General features: G+C 47.0%; 1 protein-coding gene and 1 long non-coding RNA gene across 2 annotated transcripts in view; both read left to right on the top strand.

The window, feature by feature from the left end:
- Positions 1 to 3859: 3859 nt before the first annotated feature.
- LOC126031149 (zinc finger protein 383-like) overlaps positions 3860 to 19539 on the top strand; it is a 207696-nt gene continuing 192016 nt past the window's right edge. Inside the window, exons 1-2 of the mRNA XM_049789435.1 lie at positions 3860 to 3958; positions 6136 to 6262. Of these exons, the coding sequence (XP_049645392.1) occupies positions 6139 to 6262 (124 nt within the window). The 5' untranslated portion in view covers positions 3860 to 3958; positions 6136 to 6138. The remainder of the gene's footprint in view (positions 3959 to 6135; positions 6263 to 19539) is intronic.
- Positions 9154 to 14714, top strand: LOC126031206 (uncharacterized). The gene is made up of 3 exons (XR_007503254.1): positions 9154 to 9252; positions 10985 to 11061; positions 14378 to 14714. It is a non-coding gene; the product is annotated as an uncharacterized LOC126031206 (long non-coding RNA).

Genomic DNA, 19539 nt, shown 5'->3' with positions numbered 1-19539 from the left:
TGAATGCAAAACATACACACCTCAGAAAATGAGTGTGAATGGGGCCCGGAGAGATAGCACAGCGGCGTTTGCCTTGCAAGCAGCCGATCCAGGACCAAAGGTGGTTGGTTCGAATCCCGGTGTCCCATATGGTCCCCCGTGCCTGCCGGGAGCTATTTCTGAGCAGACAGCCAGGAGGAACCCCTGAGCAATGCCAGGTGTGGCCCAAAACCAAAAAAAAAAAAAAAATAAAAATCAGAAAATGAGTGTCCAGGGGCCGAGAGATAGCATGGAGGTAGGGCATTTGCCTTTCATGCAAAAGATCATTGGTTCGAATCCCGGCATCCGATATGGTCCCCCGAGCCTGCCAGGAGCGATTTCTGAGCATAGAGCCAGGAGTAACCCCTGAGAGCTGCCGGGTGTGACCCCCCCCAAAAAAAATAAGAAAAGAAAAAGAAAATGAGTGTCCAGTGATTTCTAAGTACTTGGTGTATGTCTGGTGGGTGGGGCTAGGGATAGGCCACATGGTCTGTGGAGATTGTGATTCTATGTTGGTTTATTTGTTTTACCACACTGATGGTACTCCAGTTTCATCATAGAGGAACTGTGCAAAGCTTCTGGACATATGTGATATTGAGGACCAAAACCGGATAGCAAGTTGCAAGGCAAGTGCCTTTCCCACAGTACAATTGCACATGCCTCGGATTTGTAATTTTTTTTTTTTGCAGGGGCACCCTAGCAGTGATTAAAGTTACTCCTGGCTCTGTGCTCTGAAATCACTCCTGGAAGGCTCAGGGAACTCTATGGGATACCAGATTTAACCAGGTTAGCCACGTGAAAGTAAATGCCCTACCCACTGTGTTATGGTTCCAACACCTGGAGTATGCAATTTTTATTTAAAAAAAATTCTCTACTTTGGGGCCAGAGCGGTGGCACAGCAGTAGGGCGATTGCCTTGCACATGGCTGACCTAGGATGGACCATGGTTCGATCCCCCGGCATTCCATATGGTCCCCCATGCCATAAGCAATGTCTGAGTGCAGAGCCAGGAGTAGCCCCTGAGCGTCACCGTGTGTGGCTCCCAAACCAAAAATAAATAAATAAAACCAAAACTATTTTAGGGCTGGAGAGATAGCACAGCGGTAGGGCCTTTGCCTTGCATGCAGTTGACACAGGACAGAAGGTGGTTCGAATCCCAGCATTCCATATGGTCCCCGTGCCTGTCAGGAACAATTTCTGAGTGCAGAACCAGGAGTAACCCCTGAATGCCACTGGGTGTGACCCAAACCCCCCCCAAATTTAAAAATCTCTACTTTTGTGGGCAGAGCAAATAAGACGTTTGCCTTGCAAGTGGCCAAATGGGCTTCGATGCCCAAAATCCAGAGTCTGCAAACCATCATCAGGAGTAATTCCTGCGCACAGAGTCAAGAGAAACATCTGAGGCCCCATGGTTGTGACCCCCCCCAAATCAAAATAAATAAATAACAAAAAAAGAAAAAACTCTATCTCAAATGTCATCTGATCAGCTCCTCGCCCCCCCAAATCAAAATAAATGGAGAAAAACAATAACAAAAAAAAAAAAAGAAAAAGAAAAAATCTACTTCAAATGTCATCTGATCAACCCCTCCTCGCCCCCCCAAATCAAAATAAATAGAGAAAAACAATAACAAAAAAAAAAGAAAAAGAAAAAAATCTCTACTTAATGTCATCTGATCAACCCCTCCTCGACCACCCCAAATCAAAATAAATAAATGGAGAAAAACAGTAACAACAACAACAAAAAAATCTCTACTTCAAAAGTCATCTGATCAGCCCCTCCTCACCCCCAAAATCAAAATAAATAAATGGAAAAAAATAACAAAAGAAAAAAATCTGTACTTCAATGTCATCTCTTCAGCCCCTCTGCGCCCCACCCACCCCAACCCCGTCTCTCCCAGACCTGGAGACCACAGTGGTTTGTATGAATGACCTATTCCAAGTCAAAAAGAAGGGGAAAAAACCACATTCCCTCTCCTGGCCAGCAAGAGCCTGGCCCTTTAAGAGTCCGGCCGGAAGTGGCTGTGACGTCACAGAGCCGGCCGCTATCATCTCGGTCCACTTCCGGGTTTGATCCGCTCAGCCGCCATGGAGCACCGGGGAGCGGGTGAGGGGTCCCCTAGGGCGCAGGGGTGTCTGGACCGGCGGTTTTTTCCCTCTCCGGCCATCGCGGGGCCGCTCTGAGCGCCCCGGAAGCCCCAGGGTCTGAGCCAGGTGAGCGGCGGGGGCGCCCGGGGAGGTTCGGGAGTGGCGGCCAGGAAGGACCGAGCGCGGACCGCTGCGTCTTGCCGCGTTGATTCCTGGGAAACCGTATTTACTGGACTAAAACGACCTCGGAAAAGGCGATTCTGGGGCCCGGAGAGGTAGCATGGTGGTAAGGCTTTTGCCTTGCATGCAGAAGGACGGGGGTTCGAATCCCAACATCCCATATGGTCCCCTGAGCCTGCCAAGAGTGGTTTCTGAGTGTCGAGCCAGGAGGAACCCCTGAGCGCTGCAGGATGTGACCCCAAAACAAAAACAAACAAACAAAAAAAGAATTGACCGATCTGATTGATGCCTGTGGGATTCGGGTGGCTCAGGTAAATTGGGGGGAAAGAGGCAGCAGCTCAGAGTGGGGAATCTGCTCTTTTCCTTCTTTGCAGCTGTGCTTCTGGGGAAAAACCTGGGAGATCTAGGACTTGGCTTTCTTTGCAGGAAAGGAAACTCAGGCCTGGATTGCAGGGTGGAGGCAAACCTTACTTTGGATTGCAGGGAGGAGGCCAGCCTTACTTTGGATTGCAGGGAGGAGGCTAGCCTTATTTAAACAAAGGGGGACCCTTATAAGGTCCCCTGAGCACCACAGAGCATAACTCAGAAAACAGAGAGCTCAAAAACATTCTAGAGTTCTTCCAAGACAGACCACAGCAGCCCAATACATATTCAAAGACTAACTTTGTAAGCTTCAAAAGTCTCCAGATCAGGGCCCGGAGAGAGATAGCACAGCGGCGTTTGCCTTGCAAGCAGCCCATCCAGGACCAAAGGTGGTTGGTTCGAATCCAAGTGTCCCATATGGTCCCCCGTGCCTGCCAGGAGCTATTTCTGAGCAGACAGCCAGGAGGAACCCCTGAGCACCGCTGAGAGTGGCCCAAAAACCAACCAAACAAACAAACAAAAAAAGTCTCCAGATCAGAGGGTCCAGGCAGCACATATCAGAGTTTTTCCCAACCTGTCCTCCCTGTGGCTCTCCACTAGGTGAGAGTCCTGTTGTTGCTTTTTAGGGTGGTTGCCAGGGGCAGGGTTGGAAGTTGTGGATGGTCTTTGATGTTCCTGTTCCTCTCCTGGCCTCTGTTCCTTCTGGAGCCTCTCTGGAGAGTCCAGACTTTTCTGGGCCTGCAGTGACCCCCAGGACAAGGTCTTGTCTTTAGTCCCATCTCGGGGTTTTGGTGTTACCCAAGATTTCATTGCCTCGGCTCCCTGCCCGGCCTGTTTGCTTCAAAACCAAGAAGATAAAGTTTGTTTTTGGTTTTTGGCCAATCCCAGCTACAAACAGGGGTTACTTATATCTCTGTGCTTAGGAATAACTCCTGGTAAGGTCCTGGCACCATATGGGATTGAACTCTGGTCTTCAGGGCAGCAGTTTCCTCCCTGTAGAGCAAAGCCAACACTCCTGACTGCTTTACAGCCAGGATCCCAACACACTTCTGCATCCCTGGAGAGAAAGAACTTCTACCTAAGTCTCTCCATGTGGGTCTTAGCTGGTGTCCAGGGGTGCAGCCCATCAGGGCATTTCAGGCTACAGTCCAGGCTCTTCTGGTCCGGGTAGGGGGTTGACTCATCTCTGGTGCTCATAGCTATGACTTTTTTTTCCAGGGCATCCAGCAAAGAGCCTTGCTGCTGCTCTTCAGGAAGAATCCTGAAGATTGAGGGAGAAGATTGTAACACACCCTCTGAAGTCCTTTCCCCAGGTAGGGTCTAGTGTCAGCTCTGAGAGGGACAGGGTTAGGGTATGTTCCTGGCAGGGGCGCTGAACTCTGTTGTTTGAAGTCACTTTTGTCCTTTGTTGTGTTGGTTTGTGGGCTGCTGCTCCCAGTAGTGCTCAGGCCTTTCTCCTGACTCAGTGCTCTTGGGTCACCCCTGGCTGGTCTCACACCCTATAGAATGCTGAGATCCAGTAATATGGAACCTGATACTGCTGAAAAATGAGACCTTGATCCCAGGATTTCTACCATGAAGCATCACGCCTGCCTTACCTAAAGAAACACTCTTTGATTTTTAGTTTCTGTCATTACACCCGAAAGAGGATTCTTTTGGCTCTGCACTCAGGTGTCACTCCTACTGGGCTCAAGGGACCATATGGGGTTCTGGGTTTCTATCTGATGTAGCCAAGTGCAAGGCCCTGCATTTCTGTAAGTTCCTCACAAAGTTCTTTTTTTTTGTTTGTTTGTTTGTTTGTTTTTTGTGGTTTTTGGGTCACACCCGGCAGTGCTCAGGGGTTATTTCTGGCTCCAGGCTCAGAAATTGCTCCTGGCAGGCACGGGCGACCATATGGACGCTGGGATTCAAACCGATGACCTCCTGCATGAAAGGCAAACACCTTACCTCCATGCTATCTCTCCGGCCCCACAAAGTTCTTTTGTATTATGCTGTTGCTCCCAGATGTTGAGAGGATGACCACACCCATGTCTCCTCCCTGTCAGAACCCTCCATGGGGGTCTGGCACACACCCCAGAGTCCCTAACTCTCTCTGAACTCTGGGTTGAGAATTGTTTGCCTTACTGGAAACTGTTGCTGGGTCTTTTCCTGGACATGCACTTCCCTATATGTCAGAGGTCTCAAACTCGAGGGCCGCAACGGCCCTCCATATAACATTTTGTGGCCCTGCCCTCGAGGAATCTTTTTTTGTTTTGTTTTGTTTTAGTTGTTTGGGTCACAACCCCTAATGTTCAAGGCTTACTACTGACTTTGCACTCAAGGATCACCCCGACTTTGCCTCCTGCGGCCCCCAGGTAAATTGAGTTTGAGACCCCTGCTGTATGTTTTAGTTTGGTTTTGGTTTTGGTTTCTTTGTGTTATCTATCTGACACTTCTTTTGTATTTAATTTTTTGCCTCACTGGTGGTACTTAGGGCTTATTATTGGATATCTGCACAGAGGATTTACTCCTGGCAACATCAGAGAACCCTAGTGTATGCCAGGGATTGACCCTGGGTTGGACCTATCTGTGCCCTCTCTGGCACTGTTGCTCCAATCTCTGTTGCTCAGGACTTGCAGTTCAGCTCTTTTGTTCTTCACCCTGCAGGGTCTTGCCTCCTCCCTGCAGCCACTTTTCTCCTAGTAAACCAGTTGCACTTTCTTTGTGACTCAGAGGGAAAAGTGAGCAAAGTATCTTTCGAGAAGGCGTAGGATTTGGGAGTCTGATCATTTTTAGCTGCTCAAGGGTGGACTTGTTTGAGGTAAACCCCGAGTGCTGATTCAGACAAGCACAGGTTTGACTCACTCACTGGCCCTTGAATTTTCCTTCTTTCTCTCATACCAAGGGAAGAGATGGACTTTTGGGGTTTGGGCTGGTGTGTGTTTAGCTATTTAGGTGACACCCAGAGGGCTTTTTTTTGGGGGGGGGGGGGTTTGTGCCACACCCGGCAGTGCTCAGGGGTTACTCCTGGCTATCTGTTCAGAAATAGCTCCTGGCAGGCACGGGGGACCATATGGGACACCGGGATTCGAACCAACCACCTTTGGTCCTGGATCGGCTGCTTGCAGGCACACGCCGCTGTGCTATCTCTCTGGGCCCCAGAGGGCTTTTTTTTTTTTTTTAGCTTCTTCTGGCTCTATGCCCTGGAGTTAGGCCTGGCAATGCTTCATGGACTAGTGGTCCTGGGCATTGTGCACAGTATGTTTGTGTGCATGCCACTATCTCCAAGAACCTTCTAGAACAGTGTTTTCACATTATTGTGGCTAGACTGGGGAATTTCTGGTGCCTGTCCTCCTGGAATGCCCATTGAGAGATTAACTTTGAAGCTGGTTCCTCCTGCATGGAGAGATGAGAGAACCTGAATCCCTTTTGGGACCTGGGACGTCCCTTCCTCAATCCTAAGGCCCATGGTGAGCCTAAACTCTGTCTCCCTCCTATGTTTGCTCTTCAGGACATGGTGACCTTCGCCGAAGTGGCTGTGAGCTTCTCTCCAGAGGAGTGGCTGTACCTGGACGCCTCTCAGAGGAAGCTCTACAGAGATGTGATGCTAGAGACCTACCAGCACCTGCAAGCCATAGGTGAGAGCAGCCCTGAGGCCACTTCTGCGGGATATACCCATTGGGGATCACGTAACCAGAGATCTGGGTATAACCTAGGGACGTGACTTTACAGATCCCAATGTCAAGGCCCTCATTGTTTTAACCCTCAGCCCCTGACTTTGTTTCTTAGATGATTCCAGTTTTATAGTTTTAAATGTCATTTCACTGTCCTGAGAGATATTACACTGTATCTATTTTTTCTTTTTCTTTTTTTTTTTTTTTTTTTGAGGGGGGAGGGTTTGGGTCAAACCCAGCAACACTCAGGGTTTACTCCTGGCTCTACGCTCAGAAATTGCTCCTGTCAGGCTCAGGGGACCACATGTGATACCGGGATTCGAACCACGTCCTTCTGTACGCAAGGCAAACACCCTACTTCCATGCTATCTCTACAGCCCCATGTACCCATTGTTTGCCTTGGACTTTGTGAAAAGGTTTGAGTCAGGTTTCACATTAATCCTCTAAGTTTCCAGGGGTCTTCTTTGAGCACAAAACTAGGAGTCAGTCCTGACACTGAAGGGTGCATCCACAAATTCTTCCAAATACAAGTCATTTAATTTTTGTAAGTTTGGGGAAACTCTTGGTCTCACCTGGGAGTGCTCAGAGCTTATTCTGGACACTGAACTTAGGGACTACTATTGGAATTATTCAGGGGTCACTTGGGGTGCTATTTTATTTTTTGGGCCACACCTGTTTGATGCTCAGGGGTTACTCCTGACTAAGTGCTCAGAAATCGCCCCTGGCTTGGGGAGACCATATGGGACGCCAGGGGATTGAACTGAGGTCCTTCATTGGCTAGCGCTTGCAAGGCAGACACCTTACCTCTAGCGCCACCTCGCTGGCCCCTTGGGGTGCTATTGATCAAACTTGGGTCAGCCTTGTGCAAGGTGAGGGCCTTCTGTACCAATGTCCTATACTGGGGATGGAACCCAGTCCTTTGCCCTCCCTACTGTGCTAATGATCTAGCCCCACAATTTTGGGGGTGGGACTTGATCAAACATGGATCAGTCTTGTACAAGGGGATTTCTCTGCTCTATACTAAGGTCCCAAACCCCCAACAAAACCAAATTGACTGTGAGCAAGTGTGACTTAATGATTTGTTTACAATATATGTATACTCACACACATATGTGTTGGCCATAAACCCAGCAGCACTCAAGGATGACTCCTGGTTCTGGGCTCCAAAATCACTCCTGACAGGCTTGAGGGACCATGTGGGATGATCAAGATCCAACTTTGGTTGGCCACATGCAAGGCAAATGCCCTACCTGGTGAGCTATCACTCTGGCCCCGTGTTCAATATTTTTTTAGAGTCCCATGGCATCAGCGCTTCCCATTCTCGTGGGGGATCAAACCTGAGGCTCCTTCATGAAAAGCATACTTCCCATTCATTATGTTGCATCCTGGGCCACACTTTGACTTTTGTTTGTTTTGGGGAGTGTCTATATCCAACAGAACTGCTGGGGCCGGAGAGATAGCATGGAGGTAAGGCGTTTGCCTTTCATGCAGGAGGTCATCGGTTCGAATCCCGGCGCCCCATATGGTCCCCTGTGCCTGCCAGGAGCAATTTCTGAGCCTGGAGCCAGGAATAACCCCTGAGCATTGCCAGGTGTGACCCAAAAACCAAAAAAAAAAAAAAAAAAAAAAAGAACTGGGGCTGATACTGGCTCTGCACTCAGGAGTCAACCCTGACAGGTCTTGGTAGTAGTGGGGATTAATCAGGGGTGCCCCATGCAAGGAAAGTGCCCTCCACACTGTATTATCATTCTAGTTTCTCTCTTTTTGTTTGTTTGTTTGTTTTGGGGAACTTCCAGAAGTACTCTAAGGTTACTCCTAGTTCTGTGTTCAGAAATTATTCCAGCATCCTTAGGGTACCATCTGGGACATGGGGATGGAAATAGGACTGCCATGCTAGGCAAACATTCTTCCTGCTGTGCTTTTGCTACAGCCCTCGCCTGCCCCCTCATTTTTGGGGGGATTGGAGTCACACCGGTAGGGCGAAAGGATAGATTTAGGGGACCATATGAAATGTGGGGGTCATCCACGTGTAAAGCAAACACCCTACCCGCTGTACTGTCACTCCAGTTCCAACACCTAAATTTAAAATTTTTGTTTTGAAGAGGGAAGGGGGTGTCGGGAAAAAGTTTTGTTTTGTTTATGGGTCACACCTGGTGCTGCTCAGGGGATACTCCTGGCTCTTCACTCAGAAATTTCTCCTGGCGGGCTCAGAGGACCATATGGAATGTCGGGGATGGAACCCAGGTCCGTCCCGGGTTGGCTGCCTGCAAGGCAAACACCCTATCGCTGTGCTACCACTGCAGCCCCATTTAAGATATTTCTGGACCTTGGGGCCGGAGAGATAGCATGGAGGTAAGGCGTTTGCCTTTCATGCAGAAGGACAGTGGTTCGAATCCCAGCATCCCATATGGTCCCTCGAGCCTGCCAGGAGCGATTTCTGAGTATAGAGCCAGGAGTAACCCCTGAGCACTTCCGGGTGTGACACAAAAAACAAAACAAAACAAAAAAGATATTTCTGAACCTTGCCATCCTTGGCAGTATTTGCAGTTACTCCAGATTCTGCACTCAGTATTCAGTACTCACCTCTAGAGTGGCTTAGAGAACTAGAGAGGGTGCCAAGATCGATGCATGTTGGCTGTGTTCAAATTCAGTGTTGTATTATTGCTTCCCCATTGTACTATCCTGCCCCTCAGTTGGACTCTCTAATTAAAACAGGGCCTCATTTGTGCAATAGCCAACGTGCATAAGGAGATCAGAGATTCTGTTCTTCATCTTTTCAGTGATTCGGATGCTTCCATTAGGGACCCAGAATCATGCACAGAGGTGTTGTCCTCTTCCCTATCTCTAACCCAAGAATCATCTCCTTGGGACAGGACATTGCCAGGTGAAGCCTGAATTGATCTCTTGGCTGGAAACTGAAGGCCTGGGGAGGCTGCACAGAGAAGTGTTTGTAGGTAAGTGTTTGAAGAATCCCCAGACTCAGAATCTGGGGTGTGTGTGGACCATCTTGAGTACATGTGAAATGTGATTGCTGAGAAGTGTGTGTCAGACTCCTGGCTCAGGAGTGGGGGGCCTCCCAGATCCTATTCACTATCCTTGATGCTGAGTCAGAATGAGCTGGAGCTTTGCTCTCTTGGCTTGCTCTTTCTGGTTCCTTGTCTGTGGGCATTTAGTTCAGATCCTGAGATTCCGAGCCATCGCCTGTACTCTGTGCTGTCAACATAGCTACACAGCCCCATTCCAGCTAAGAAGTACCCTTCTTAGCTGGATGCACCCTTGCCCTGTCTGTATCCATGCTTGCCTTTGCCATTGTATAGTTACCAAGGGTTTTTAGCTCCCCCATGAATTTTTTTTTTCTCTCATCTTTTGAGGCCTCATTAGTGGTGGTGCTCAGGGTCACCCATAGCCCCATGCTTCTCCAACCAGTCCTGGTGCACTCGGGGACCATATGTGAGGCTGGTGATCAAGCCTGAGTCCACAGTTTGTAAAGTAAACACCCTTCCCACTATACTGTGTATCTAGCCCGATTATTTTTGTTTTTGGGGGTTACTCCTGGCTCTGCACTCAGAAATCGCCCCTGGCAGGCACGGGGGACCATATGGAATGCTAGAATTTGAACCACACACAGTCCTGGATATAAGGCAAACGCCCTACCTCCATGCTATCTCTGGCCCCCTAGCCCGATTCTTGAGACAACTAAGACATTTTTTTTGTTTTTCTTTTAGGAACAACCCAGTGATTTTCAGGGATTACGATTACCTCTACTCTCAGAAATTTTTCTTGATGCTGCTTTGGGGATTGTATGGGATGCCAGAAATTAAACTTGGGTCAGCTACATGCAAAGCAGATACCTTCCCTGCTGTGTCTTTTCTCTCACCCTTTCAGAAATGTATATATTATTTATTTTTGGATTTTGGGCCATATCTGGTGACACTCAGGGATTACTACTGGTTTTACACTCAGAAAGCTTCTGGCAGGCTGAGGGGACCATATGGGATGCTGGGGATTGAACCCAGATTGGCTGTGTGCTAGGCAAATGCCTTACCTGCTGTGCTATTGCTCTGCCCCAGAAATTAATTTTTCTGGTGTGTATGGTTTACCCAGTTCACAAGTGAGCCCAGCACAAAGCTACTGTGTTCTTTGGCAAGCTCCCCATTGTGATTCTTCTAAACTCTCTTTCCTTTTCTATAAGCTTATTTTAGTACATGAGAAAGCATATGATCCCTATGTTGCCTATTCAGCTAGGTATTTTGTTCAACTAATTTATTTTTCTTTTTTTTTTTTTTGTTTGTTTGTTTGTTTTTGGGTCACACCTGGCGGTGCTCAGGGGTTACTCCTGGCTGTCTGCTCAGAAATAGCTCCTGGCAGGCACGGGGGACCATATGGGACACCGGGATTCGAACCAACCACCTTAGGTTCTGGATCGGCTGCTTACAAGGCAAGCACCGCTCTGCTATCTCTCCAGGCCCACTAATTTATTTTTCGATTTTTGGTACGCCTTACAGAGCTCAGAGGTTACTCCTAGTTCTTTGCTCAGAAATTACTCCTGTCAGACAAGGGGGCCAGAAATTGGGATTCCAGGGACCGAACCTGGGTCAGCGACATGCAATGCAAGCTCTCTCCTCCCTATGCTATTGTTCTGGCCTCTCAACAGATTCTTACATCGCATATTTGGTTTCATTTTAGAATGCAGACCTCAAGTTCAGGATTTCGCCTTCCAGCAAATTACTTGTGGAACAGAATCGCCAAGTTGGAGTGAGATGGTAAGATTTTTAAATTCTAAATCAATATTTTCAATGTTGTAGAGGGATAGCTCAGTGCCACAAACATTTGCCTTTTTTTTTTTTTTTTGGTTTTTGGGCCACACCTGGCAGTGCTCAGGGATTACTCCTGGCTGTCTGCTCAGAAATAGCTCCTGGCAGGCACGGGGGACCTTATGGGACACCGGGATTCAAACCAATCACCTTTGGTCCTGGATCAGCTGCTTGCTACGCAAGCTGTGCTATCTCTCCGGCCCTTTGTTTTGTTTTGTTTTGTTTTTGTTTTTTGGGTCACACCCGGCAGTGCTCAGGGGTTACTCCTGGCTCCAGGCTCAGAAATCGCTCCTGGCAGGCTCGGGGGACCTTATGGGATGCCGGGATTCGAACCAATGACCTTCTGCATGAAAGGCAAACGCTCTACCTCCATGCTATCACTCTAGCCCCAAACATTTACTCTTTGTAAAGTGGGGCCATGGGTTCCAACCCTGTCATCCCATCTGTGGTCTCTGCACAACTGAGAGGCTCCAGAGCCCAGTAGGGGGAGAAGTCACCTTTTAGTCTCACCTGAGTGCTAAAGTCAACTCAGTACGTTTTTTAACTTAAAAATATTGGGGCCGGGCGGTGGCGCTAAAGGTAAGGTGCCTGCCTTGCCTGTGCTAACCTTGGACAGACTGCTGTTCGATCCCCCGGTGTCCCATATGGTCCCCCAAGCCAGGAGCAACTTCTGAGCACATAGCCAGGAGTAACCCCTGAGCGTTACCGGGTGTGGCCCAAAAACCAAAAAAAAAAAAAATATATATATATATTAATAATATATCTCAGACTAACGAATTCTGTGATTTGTGGAGAAAAGGTCTTTGGAGGGAAGGAATACTGTGATTTTGATAAGGTGTTAGTGTATATTATTTATTTATCTTGGGTTTTGGGCCACACTTGCTGGCGCTCATGGGTAACTCCTGGCTCTGCATTCAGAAATCACTCTCGTCAGGTTCAGGGACCATATGGGATGTTGGGATCAAACCTGGGTCTCTAAGGCAAATGTGCTAATTTTGTACTATCACTCCAGCCCTCATAGTTCTAATGTTTAAACTTGCTTATTTGTCAGCTGGATCCTTATTCTAGTGGGAGGTCGCTTCCCACTGTGTGTTGGGATGGGAAACTGGGTTTCGTCTTGCCATTGTATGTGGGTCCATGCACCCCTCCAAGTATGATCAGGGAGTACAGAGCCAGAGTAAACATAAGCACTGTCTGGTGAAGACTCCCATAGGATATAAAAAAAAATTAAAAAGAGGGGCTGGAGCGATAGCACAGTGGTATGGTGTTTGCCTTACACGCGGCTGAACCAGGACGGACCTAGTTCAATCCCCAGCATCCCATCTGGTTCCCCAAGCCAGGAGTGATTTCTGATTGCAAGCCAGGAGTAACCCCTGAGCGTCACTGGATATGGCTGAAAACCAAACAAAATTAGAAAAAGAAAGTGAATTCTTTGATGTTTGGGAGGTATATGTTTATAGTGGGTCTTTTGTTTTTGTTTTGGCCCACACCTGCAACACTCAGGGGGTTGCTCCTGGCAGGTTCGGGGAACCATATGGTATGCCCGGGATCAAACCCAGGTCAGCCACACGCAAGACAAATGCCCTCCCTGCTGTGCTATAACTTAGGCCCCTATAGTGGGTCTTTTGTTATGTTTTGGGACCACACCAGGTGATGTTCAGCATTTCCACTGGTGCAAGATCCATTGGGATGTTAGGGATTGAAATAATTGGCCAATTGCACTGCATATGCTTCTTCTGTCCTATCACTTTGGCCCTACTAGATATTTTCTTTCTTCCTATTTATTTATTTATTTATTTATTTATTTATTTATTTATTTATTTTGAGTTTTTGAACCACACCAGCTGTGCTCAGGGGTCACTCCTGGCAGATTCAGGGGACCACGTTTTATTTTATTTTATTTATTTATTTTTTTGTGGGGGTCACACTTGGCAGCGTTTAGGGGTTACTCCTGGCTCTATGCTCAGAAATCGCTCCTGACAGGCTCAGGGGACCATATGGGATGCCAGGATTTGAACCACTATCCTTCTGAGATATACAAAGGAGATACATGTGTCCCTTTTATGTTTTAGAAATAGTCAAGAGGGAGGGTGTTGTTTCTGAGACACAACTTTGGTCTGTGATTTGGACAAGCGAAGAGCACATGGAGCCATGTCCTCCCCTTGTTGCCTGCTGAAGCTTCCGACTCCCCGAGAGGCGTTTGCTTCCTAACTGCTGGAAGTTGGAAGTTCACCAGTCCCCTCCCAGCCCCTTACAGGAACAAGGAAGCCTGGGGTCTCTTTTAAATTGCACTTCGCCAGAACCCACTTGCTGGGACCCTGAGCAGGTGTCCAGGAATAACCCTGGGGACCGGGAGGAAGGAGAGAGAAGGCTGTGGGGGCAGCCGAGGCTGCATCTTCCCCTTATGTTAGCCAAAAAGCCTATAGCTTGGAACCTTGCCGTAATGTGTTGCCTGCTGAAGCTTCAGACTCCAACCAAAAAATTACTGTAAAAGATATGTAATCCACCTTGGCCAAAACAAAAATCATTAGTACAAAAAAATGGTTAAATGTGGGGTAACAGGAGATAGGAGTGAGGGAATAAAGGAATAAAACGAGCTCCTGGACGGCTTTCAGATTATGACAAACAGATGAAACACAATGATATCCAAATATTTGTCAATATGTTCCCCGTGCGGTTTCACAATGGACAGGTTTAGTAAGGAAACTTCCCTGGTAAGTCCTATTGTGCTGCTATTCCCACCTCGTTGGCTTGCCCAGCCATGTGGCCAGGAGAAGCCCTGGAGTTCCGGAGGAAGGAGGTAGAGGGGTGCTTGGGTGACCCATGTCCCGCACCCCTTCCTAGGCCTGGTTAAAGAGGCCTTTGGCATGGCGGAGGGCTGCCAAATCCCATGCTGGCAGAACCTCCCGGCTCCCAGGAAGGAAGGAGATCCTTCGAGAGCTGGAAGGCCGGAAGGTCAGAGCCCCCACCCCAAATCCTCCCTTTGGAGCCATCTTGGAACTATTGCCAACCTGTCAGGAATAACTTTGGGCTGGGTAGATGCCAGAGAACTGGAACCCCCACCTGGGGGAACCTGGTAATTGGTCATTAAAGGTCCAGAAATCAACTTTCCTTCCCCTTTGCTCAGACTATTACCTAATGAAGCACATTTCTTTACTGGATATCTGAGTTTTTGTGGTTGAAATCATATTTGGGGGGCCTTGTTTTAAACAAGGAGACTGTCAAGGGAGATAAATCATTGGAATAACCCTCTTCTGTTCCACAGGGAAGCATCCAGCCTCAGTGGGACTGGGGTGATCCTTTGCTGTGGGACACAGACTGGAGGGAACCATCCTGGTCGCATCCTGATGGGAGTGAGGACTCTGGGGGTTTCTCTTCTGGAGAGGGGCAGAGTGAAGAGAGCATCCTCAATATGGAGCCCCAATCCTCTGGGGAAAGCACCCCTAAATCTGTTCCTCACAGTCATTGGATAAGGACCACTGTGGCTGAACCAATCTGGGATAAGAAAGCAGCAGTTTTTGCTCCAAGCTCCTCACTGCAACATGCTCTCAAGCACATTCCCCATGGCGTGGAGCCACTCGAGTGTAAGAAATGTCGGGGGAGCTTCCCATGTGTTCAGCACCTTAATGTACCCTCAGATACTCCCTGTGCACAGGATCATACTGACTGTCAACGAGACGGTCTTGCTCTGAGACAACTGTCACATCGGAGTTCCCCTAAGGAAGTCTGGACACAAAAGAAGCATCATAAATGTCGGAAGTGTGGCAAGGCCTTCCCTTCCCCCTCAGCCCTTACAGTACACAAGAAAATTCATATAGGAGAGAAGTGTTATGCGTGTCAGGAGTGTGGGAAGGCCTTTGCTCGATCCTCACATCTTATTACGCACATGACTGTTCATACTGGAGAAAAGCTTTATTCATGCCAGGAATGTGGGAAGGCCTTCTCTCGGTACTCAAACCTTACTGGACATATGACTATTCATACTGGAGAGAAGCCTTATTCATGTCAGGTGTGTGGAAAGGCCTTTGCACGCTCTTCAAACCTTACTATGCACATAAAAGTTCATACAGGTGAGAAGCCTTATTCATGTCAGGAGTGTGGAAAGGCCTTTTCTCGATCCTCACACCTTACTGCGCACATGAATATTCATACAGGCGAGAAGCCTTATACTTGTCAGGAGTGTGGGAAGGCTTTCGCTCAATTCTCACAACTTACTAGGCACATATATATTCATACAGGAGAGAAGCCTTATTCATGTCAGGAGTGTGGTATGGCCTTTGCTCGATCCTCAAACCTTACTGGACACATGACTATTCATACTGGAGAGAAGCCTTATTCATGTCAGGACTGTGGGAAGTCCTTTGCTCGATCTTCAAACCTTACTACGCACATGAATGTTCATACAGGAGAGAAGCCTTATACTTGTCAGGAATGTGGGAAGGCTTTTGCTTTCCCCTCATGCCTTTGTAAACATAAAAGAATTCATTCTGGAGATACATATGAGGTACATAAAATGTGTAGAAAGGCTTTTAATCCTGTTCAAACCTTTTCATATATATGAAAATTATATCCAGAGCCTCTGAACTGTCATACAGCCTTGCATACCACGTAACCCTCTCATCTTGTGGGGTTGCTCAAGCCTACCAGTAGACATTCCTGATTGCAGAACCAGGAATAACCTTTGAGCACCATAAGGTGTGGCCCCACAAAAAATAAATTTTGGACTGGAGAGGCGGCATGGAGGTAGAGCGTTTACCTTGCATGCAGAAGGATGGTGATTCGAAATCGGCATCCTATATGGTCCCCTGAGCCTGCCAGGAGCTGTTTCTGAGTATAGAGCTAGGAGTAACCCCTGAGCTCTGTGACCCAAAAACCAAAAAAAAATTTTTTTTTTAATTGGAGAGCATCCTGACATGTAGGGAATGTTTGAAGGCCTTGTTTTGTTTTGTTTGGTTTGGTTTGGTTTTTGGGCCACACCCGGCGGTGCTCAGGGATTACTCCTGGCTGTCTGCTCAGAAATAGCTCCTGGCAGGCACGGGGGACCATATGGGACACCTGGATTCGAACCAACCACCTTTGGTCCTGGATCAGAAGCTTGCAAGGCAAACACCGCTGTGCTATCTCTCCGGGCCCTGAAGGCCTTGTTTACTTCTGAATGTTTTCTCCACATAAGAAAATACATATTCAGAACTAGAGCAATAGCACAGCAAGTAGGGTATTTGCCTTGTTAGCAGCCAATTCAGGTTCAATCCTTGGTATCCTGTATGGTACTCCCGTCAGCCAGCAGTAATTTTTTTTATATAAAAAATAAAAATATATTTGAATTTACATACAAATTCCAGTAATAGACAATATTCAAAAATAAAAATTGGGATGCTTACTCCAGTGAAGGCAAAGACTGCAAAAGTTCGTATGAGAATAATTGTGTGTGTGTATGTGTGAGAGAGAGATTTGGGCAATTAATATTTATTATCTGTTCCAGAGACTTATTTAACTTTGTATATAGATTGGATCTAAAGCCTTGAGGATCAAAGATAAATTTATATAGGTTGTGTAAAACAATTTTTGACAACTTGGGCTTTGTGTTTTTCTTCCTTTATACTCATTTTTTATATCAATTGGAAATACTGGTCTAGGGAGATAGATACTTCAAAGCCTTGAGCTTTTATATTCATGTCTGTTCCTCAGAACGTGAAACTCCGAATACGAGATGTGAGGTTTGCATCTTAAAATTACTGGGAGGTCAGGTAATCAGAAACCTTTTGGGTTCTTCATCTTCTGGATCTATTGTATTCATCAGACAATAAACGCCAAGGCACATACATTTTTGCCCCTCTAATAAGACACAAAATATGTCTTGAAATAATTCTTTGGTCATTATTTTTGCAAAAGCATCACTTTCTAAGAACAGGAGCTTGAACCTCATTCTTCCAGTGTGTATTGATTTATCGGACATTTGCTTATTTTTGTCAATAAATAATTGCATATGAAAACTTATTCATCCTCTTATAAACATCTCGAGTAATTCAAGAACACGGAAAAAAAAAAAAAAAAACAATTGGGGCCGGGCGGTGGTGCTGGAGGTAAGGTGCCTGCCTTGCCTGCGCTAGCCTAGGATGGACCGCGGTTCGATCCCCCGGCGTCCCATATGGTCCCCCAAGCCAGGAGCGACTTCTGAGCGCATAGCCAGGAGTAACCCCTGAGCGTCAAATGGGTGTGGCCCAAAAACCAAAAAAAAAAAAAAAAAACCACAATTATTGTATAAGTCTGTGGCCAGGCAGGAGTGCAAGAAGTCGCCAGAGAAGACAGTGCCTGTTGCAAAGGCCATTTCATTGAGATTTTTCTATCAATCTAATATTTTTAGGGTTTTTCAGGTCTATGAAGGTGGGGACTCTTGGGAATTTGCACTGTGATAATGTTCAGGGACCAGCTCCTCCAGCCCCAGGGGACGAACTCAAGCGACCTCTTTGGCCCCAGTGGCAGCTCAGCAGGGCCTGGCTTTGGCTCCCTGTCTGTGTCCTCCCTCGGCTAGGAGGCCTCGGCAGCCGTGAGCACTTCTAGCAGTAATTTCTTAGTGCAGAGACAGGCATTTTGCCTGTTTACTGTTGGTTGTGGACAAAAAAAAAAAAAAAATGAATACTAGAAAGTATGTAAAATGAGGGTGGAAAGCCCTTCACTAAATTCACATTAAGCATATATGTTTCAGACTGGACAAAGATATGTTTTCTGAAGGCCTTCAGGTTTTTTTTATTTTTTGGTTTTTGGGCCACACCCGGCAGTGCTCAGGGGTTACTCCTGGCTGTCTGCTCAGAAATAGCTCCTGGCAGGCACGGGGGACCATATGGGACACCGGGATTCGAACCAACCACCTTAGGTCCTGGATCAGAAGCTTGCAAGGCAAACACCGCTGTGCTATCTCTCCGGGCCCCAGGTTTTTTTTTTTTTATAACTCAACATACGAAAAGTTCTATTTGTAAGAAACCTTATAAATTTAACAACAATGTTGGCAAGGCCTTTCTTTACTTGAAAGACTTGCATAGGTCTCCATTATCATTCTGCAATAAAACCTTGTGTGTGTATGGAATGTGGGAAGGCCTTCAATTTCTCAAACTCTCTGTATTAGAATGGTTCTACAATAGAGAAGCCTTACATATGTAAGGAATGAAGGTACACCTTCACTCGATCCTCAACCTTTACAATGTAAAGGAAAACTTATATTTTTCTTTATTATTTATTTATTTATTTATTTATTTTGGGTTTTTGGTTTTTGGGCCACACCCAGCGGTGCTCAGGGGTTACTCCTGGCTGTCTGCTCAGAAATAGCTCCTGGCAGGCACGGGGGACCACATGGGACACGGGGATTCAAACCACCTTTGGTCCTGGATTGACTGCTTGCAAGGCAAACACCGCTGTGCTATCTCTCCAGGCCCCATTTTTTTTCTTTATGTTTTATGTATTACATTTTCCTTTCCTTATGTAAAGGAAATTTTATATTTCTTACTGACATGTAAGGAATGTGGGACCAACATAGTTCAGTCCTTAAGCCAGTGCAGATACCTGCTGCATTTTCTGTCTCCTGAAACTGCCCACATGAGATTGCCAGTAGAAGTGATGAAGGAGGGCCCAGAGAGATAGCACAGCGGTGTTTGCCTTGCAAGCAGCCGATCCAGGACCAAAGGTGGTTGGTTCAAATCCCGGTGTCCCATATGGTCCCCCATGCCTGCCAGGAGCTATTTCTGAGCAGACAGCCAGGAGTAACCCCTGAGCACCACTGGGTGTGACCCAAAAAGCTAAAAAAAAAAAAAAAAAAAAAAAAGAAGTGATGAAGGAATTAAAAAAGAGCAATCACTTGTCTAGGCCCAGTCCCCCATTCCATTAGGAGATGCAGGCAGAATGGTCCAGTACGGAGGTGTAGATTCCTTATGATTGTACTTGGTTGCTAGAACCTTCCTTTCCACAGAACAGCATATGCAGTGGGGAACAGAGTTCACAGAGAAAGCACACAGATTAGGCAGGGAAAAATAGATCAAGATCTAATTGCAGGGACTGCAAAAGCCAGAGCTATACAAGCCCCAATGACCACAGAACTCATCTGACTGACTCAGACCAGAGCAGAGGGTTGGAAAGGAAGGGGTCAGTCCCAGTTACCTGAAGGTACTCCACAGAAATAACGAATTTATATGACCTTTGTCTACCTACTAGAAGAGGCCATTCAAAGGCAGGTTAGGGAGGATGACCTGAGGGAGAGACTCTTACAGTCCTGCTGATGCTGATTGTCAGATAGCCATCTGGGTAAAGGAAGACAGTCACATAGATTATTTTCGGGTGTGCTGAGAAATGGGCAATCCCCAGCACAAAGTGGTGATAACTGTCTTCCCCGCAGAAAAAAATAAAAGAAGAAAAATGTAATGTTTCAGATGCAGAGGC

The sequence above is a fragment of the Suncus etruscus genome, chromosome 15, assembly GCF_024139225.1.
Source record: "Suncus etruscus isolate mSunEtr1 chromosome 15, mSunEtr1.pri.cur, whole genome shotgun sequence".
Classification (NCBI taxonomy): domain Eukaryota; kingdom Metazoa; phylum Chordata; class Mammalia; order Eulipotyphla; family Soricidae; genus Suncus; species Suncus etruscus.
Note: the sequence above shows the minus strand (reverse complement) of the source record. Positions and strands in the feature narration are given on the sequence as shown.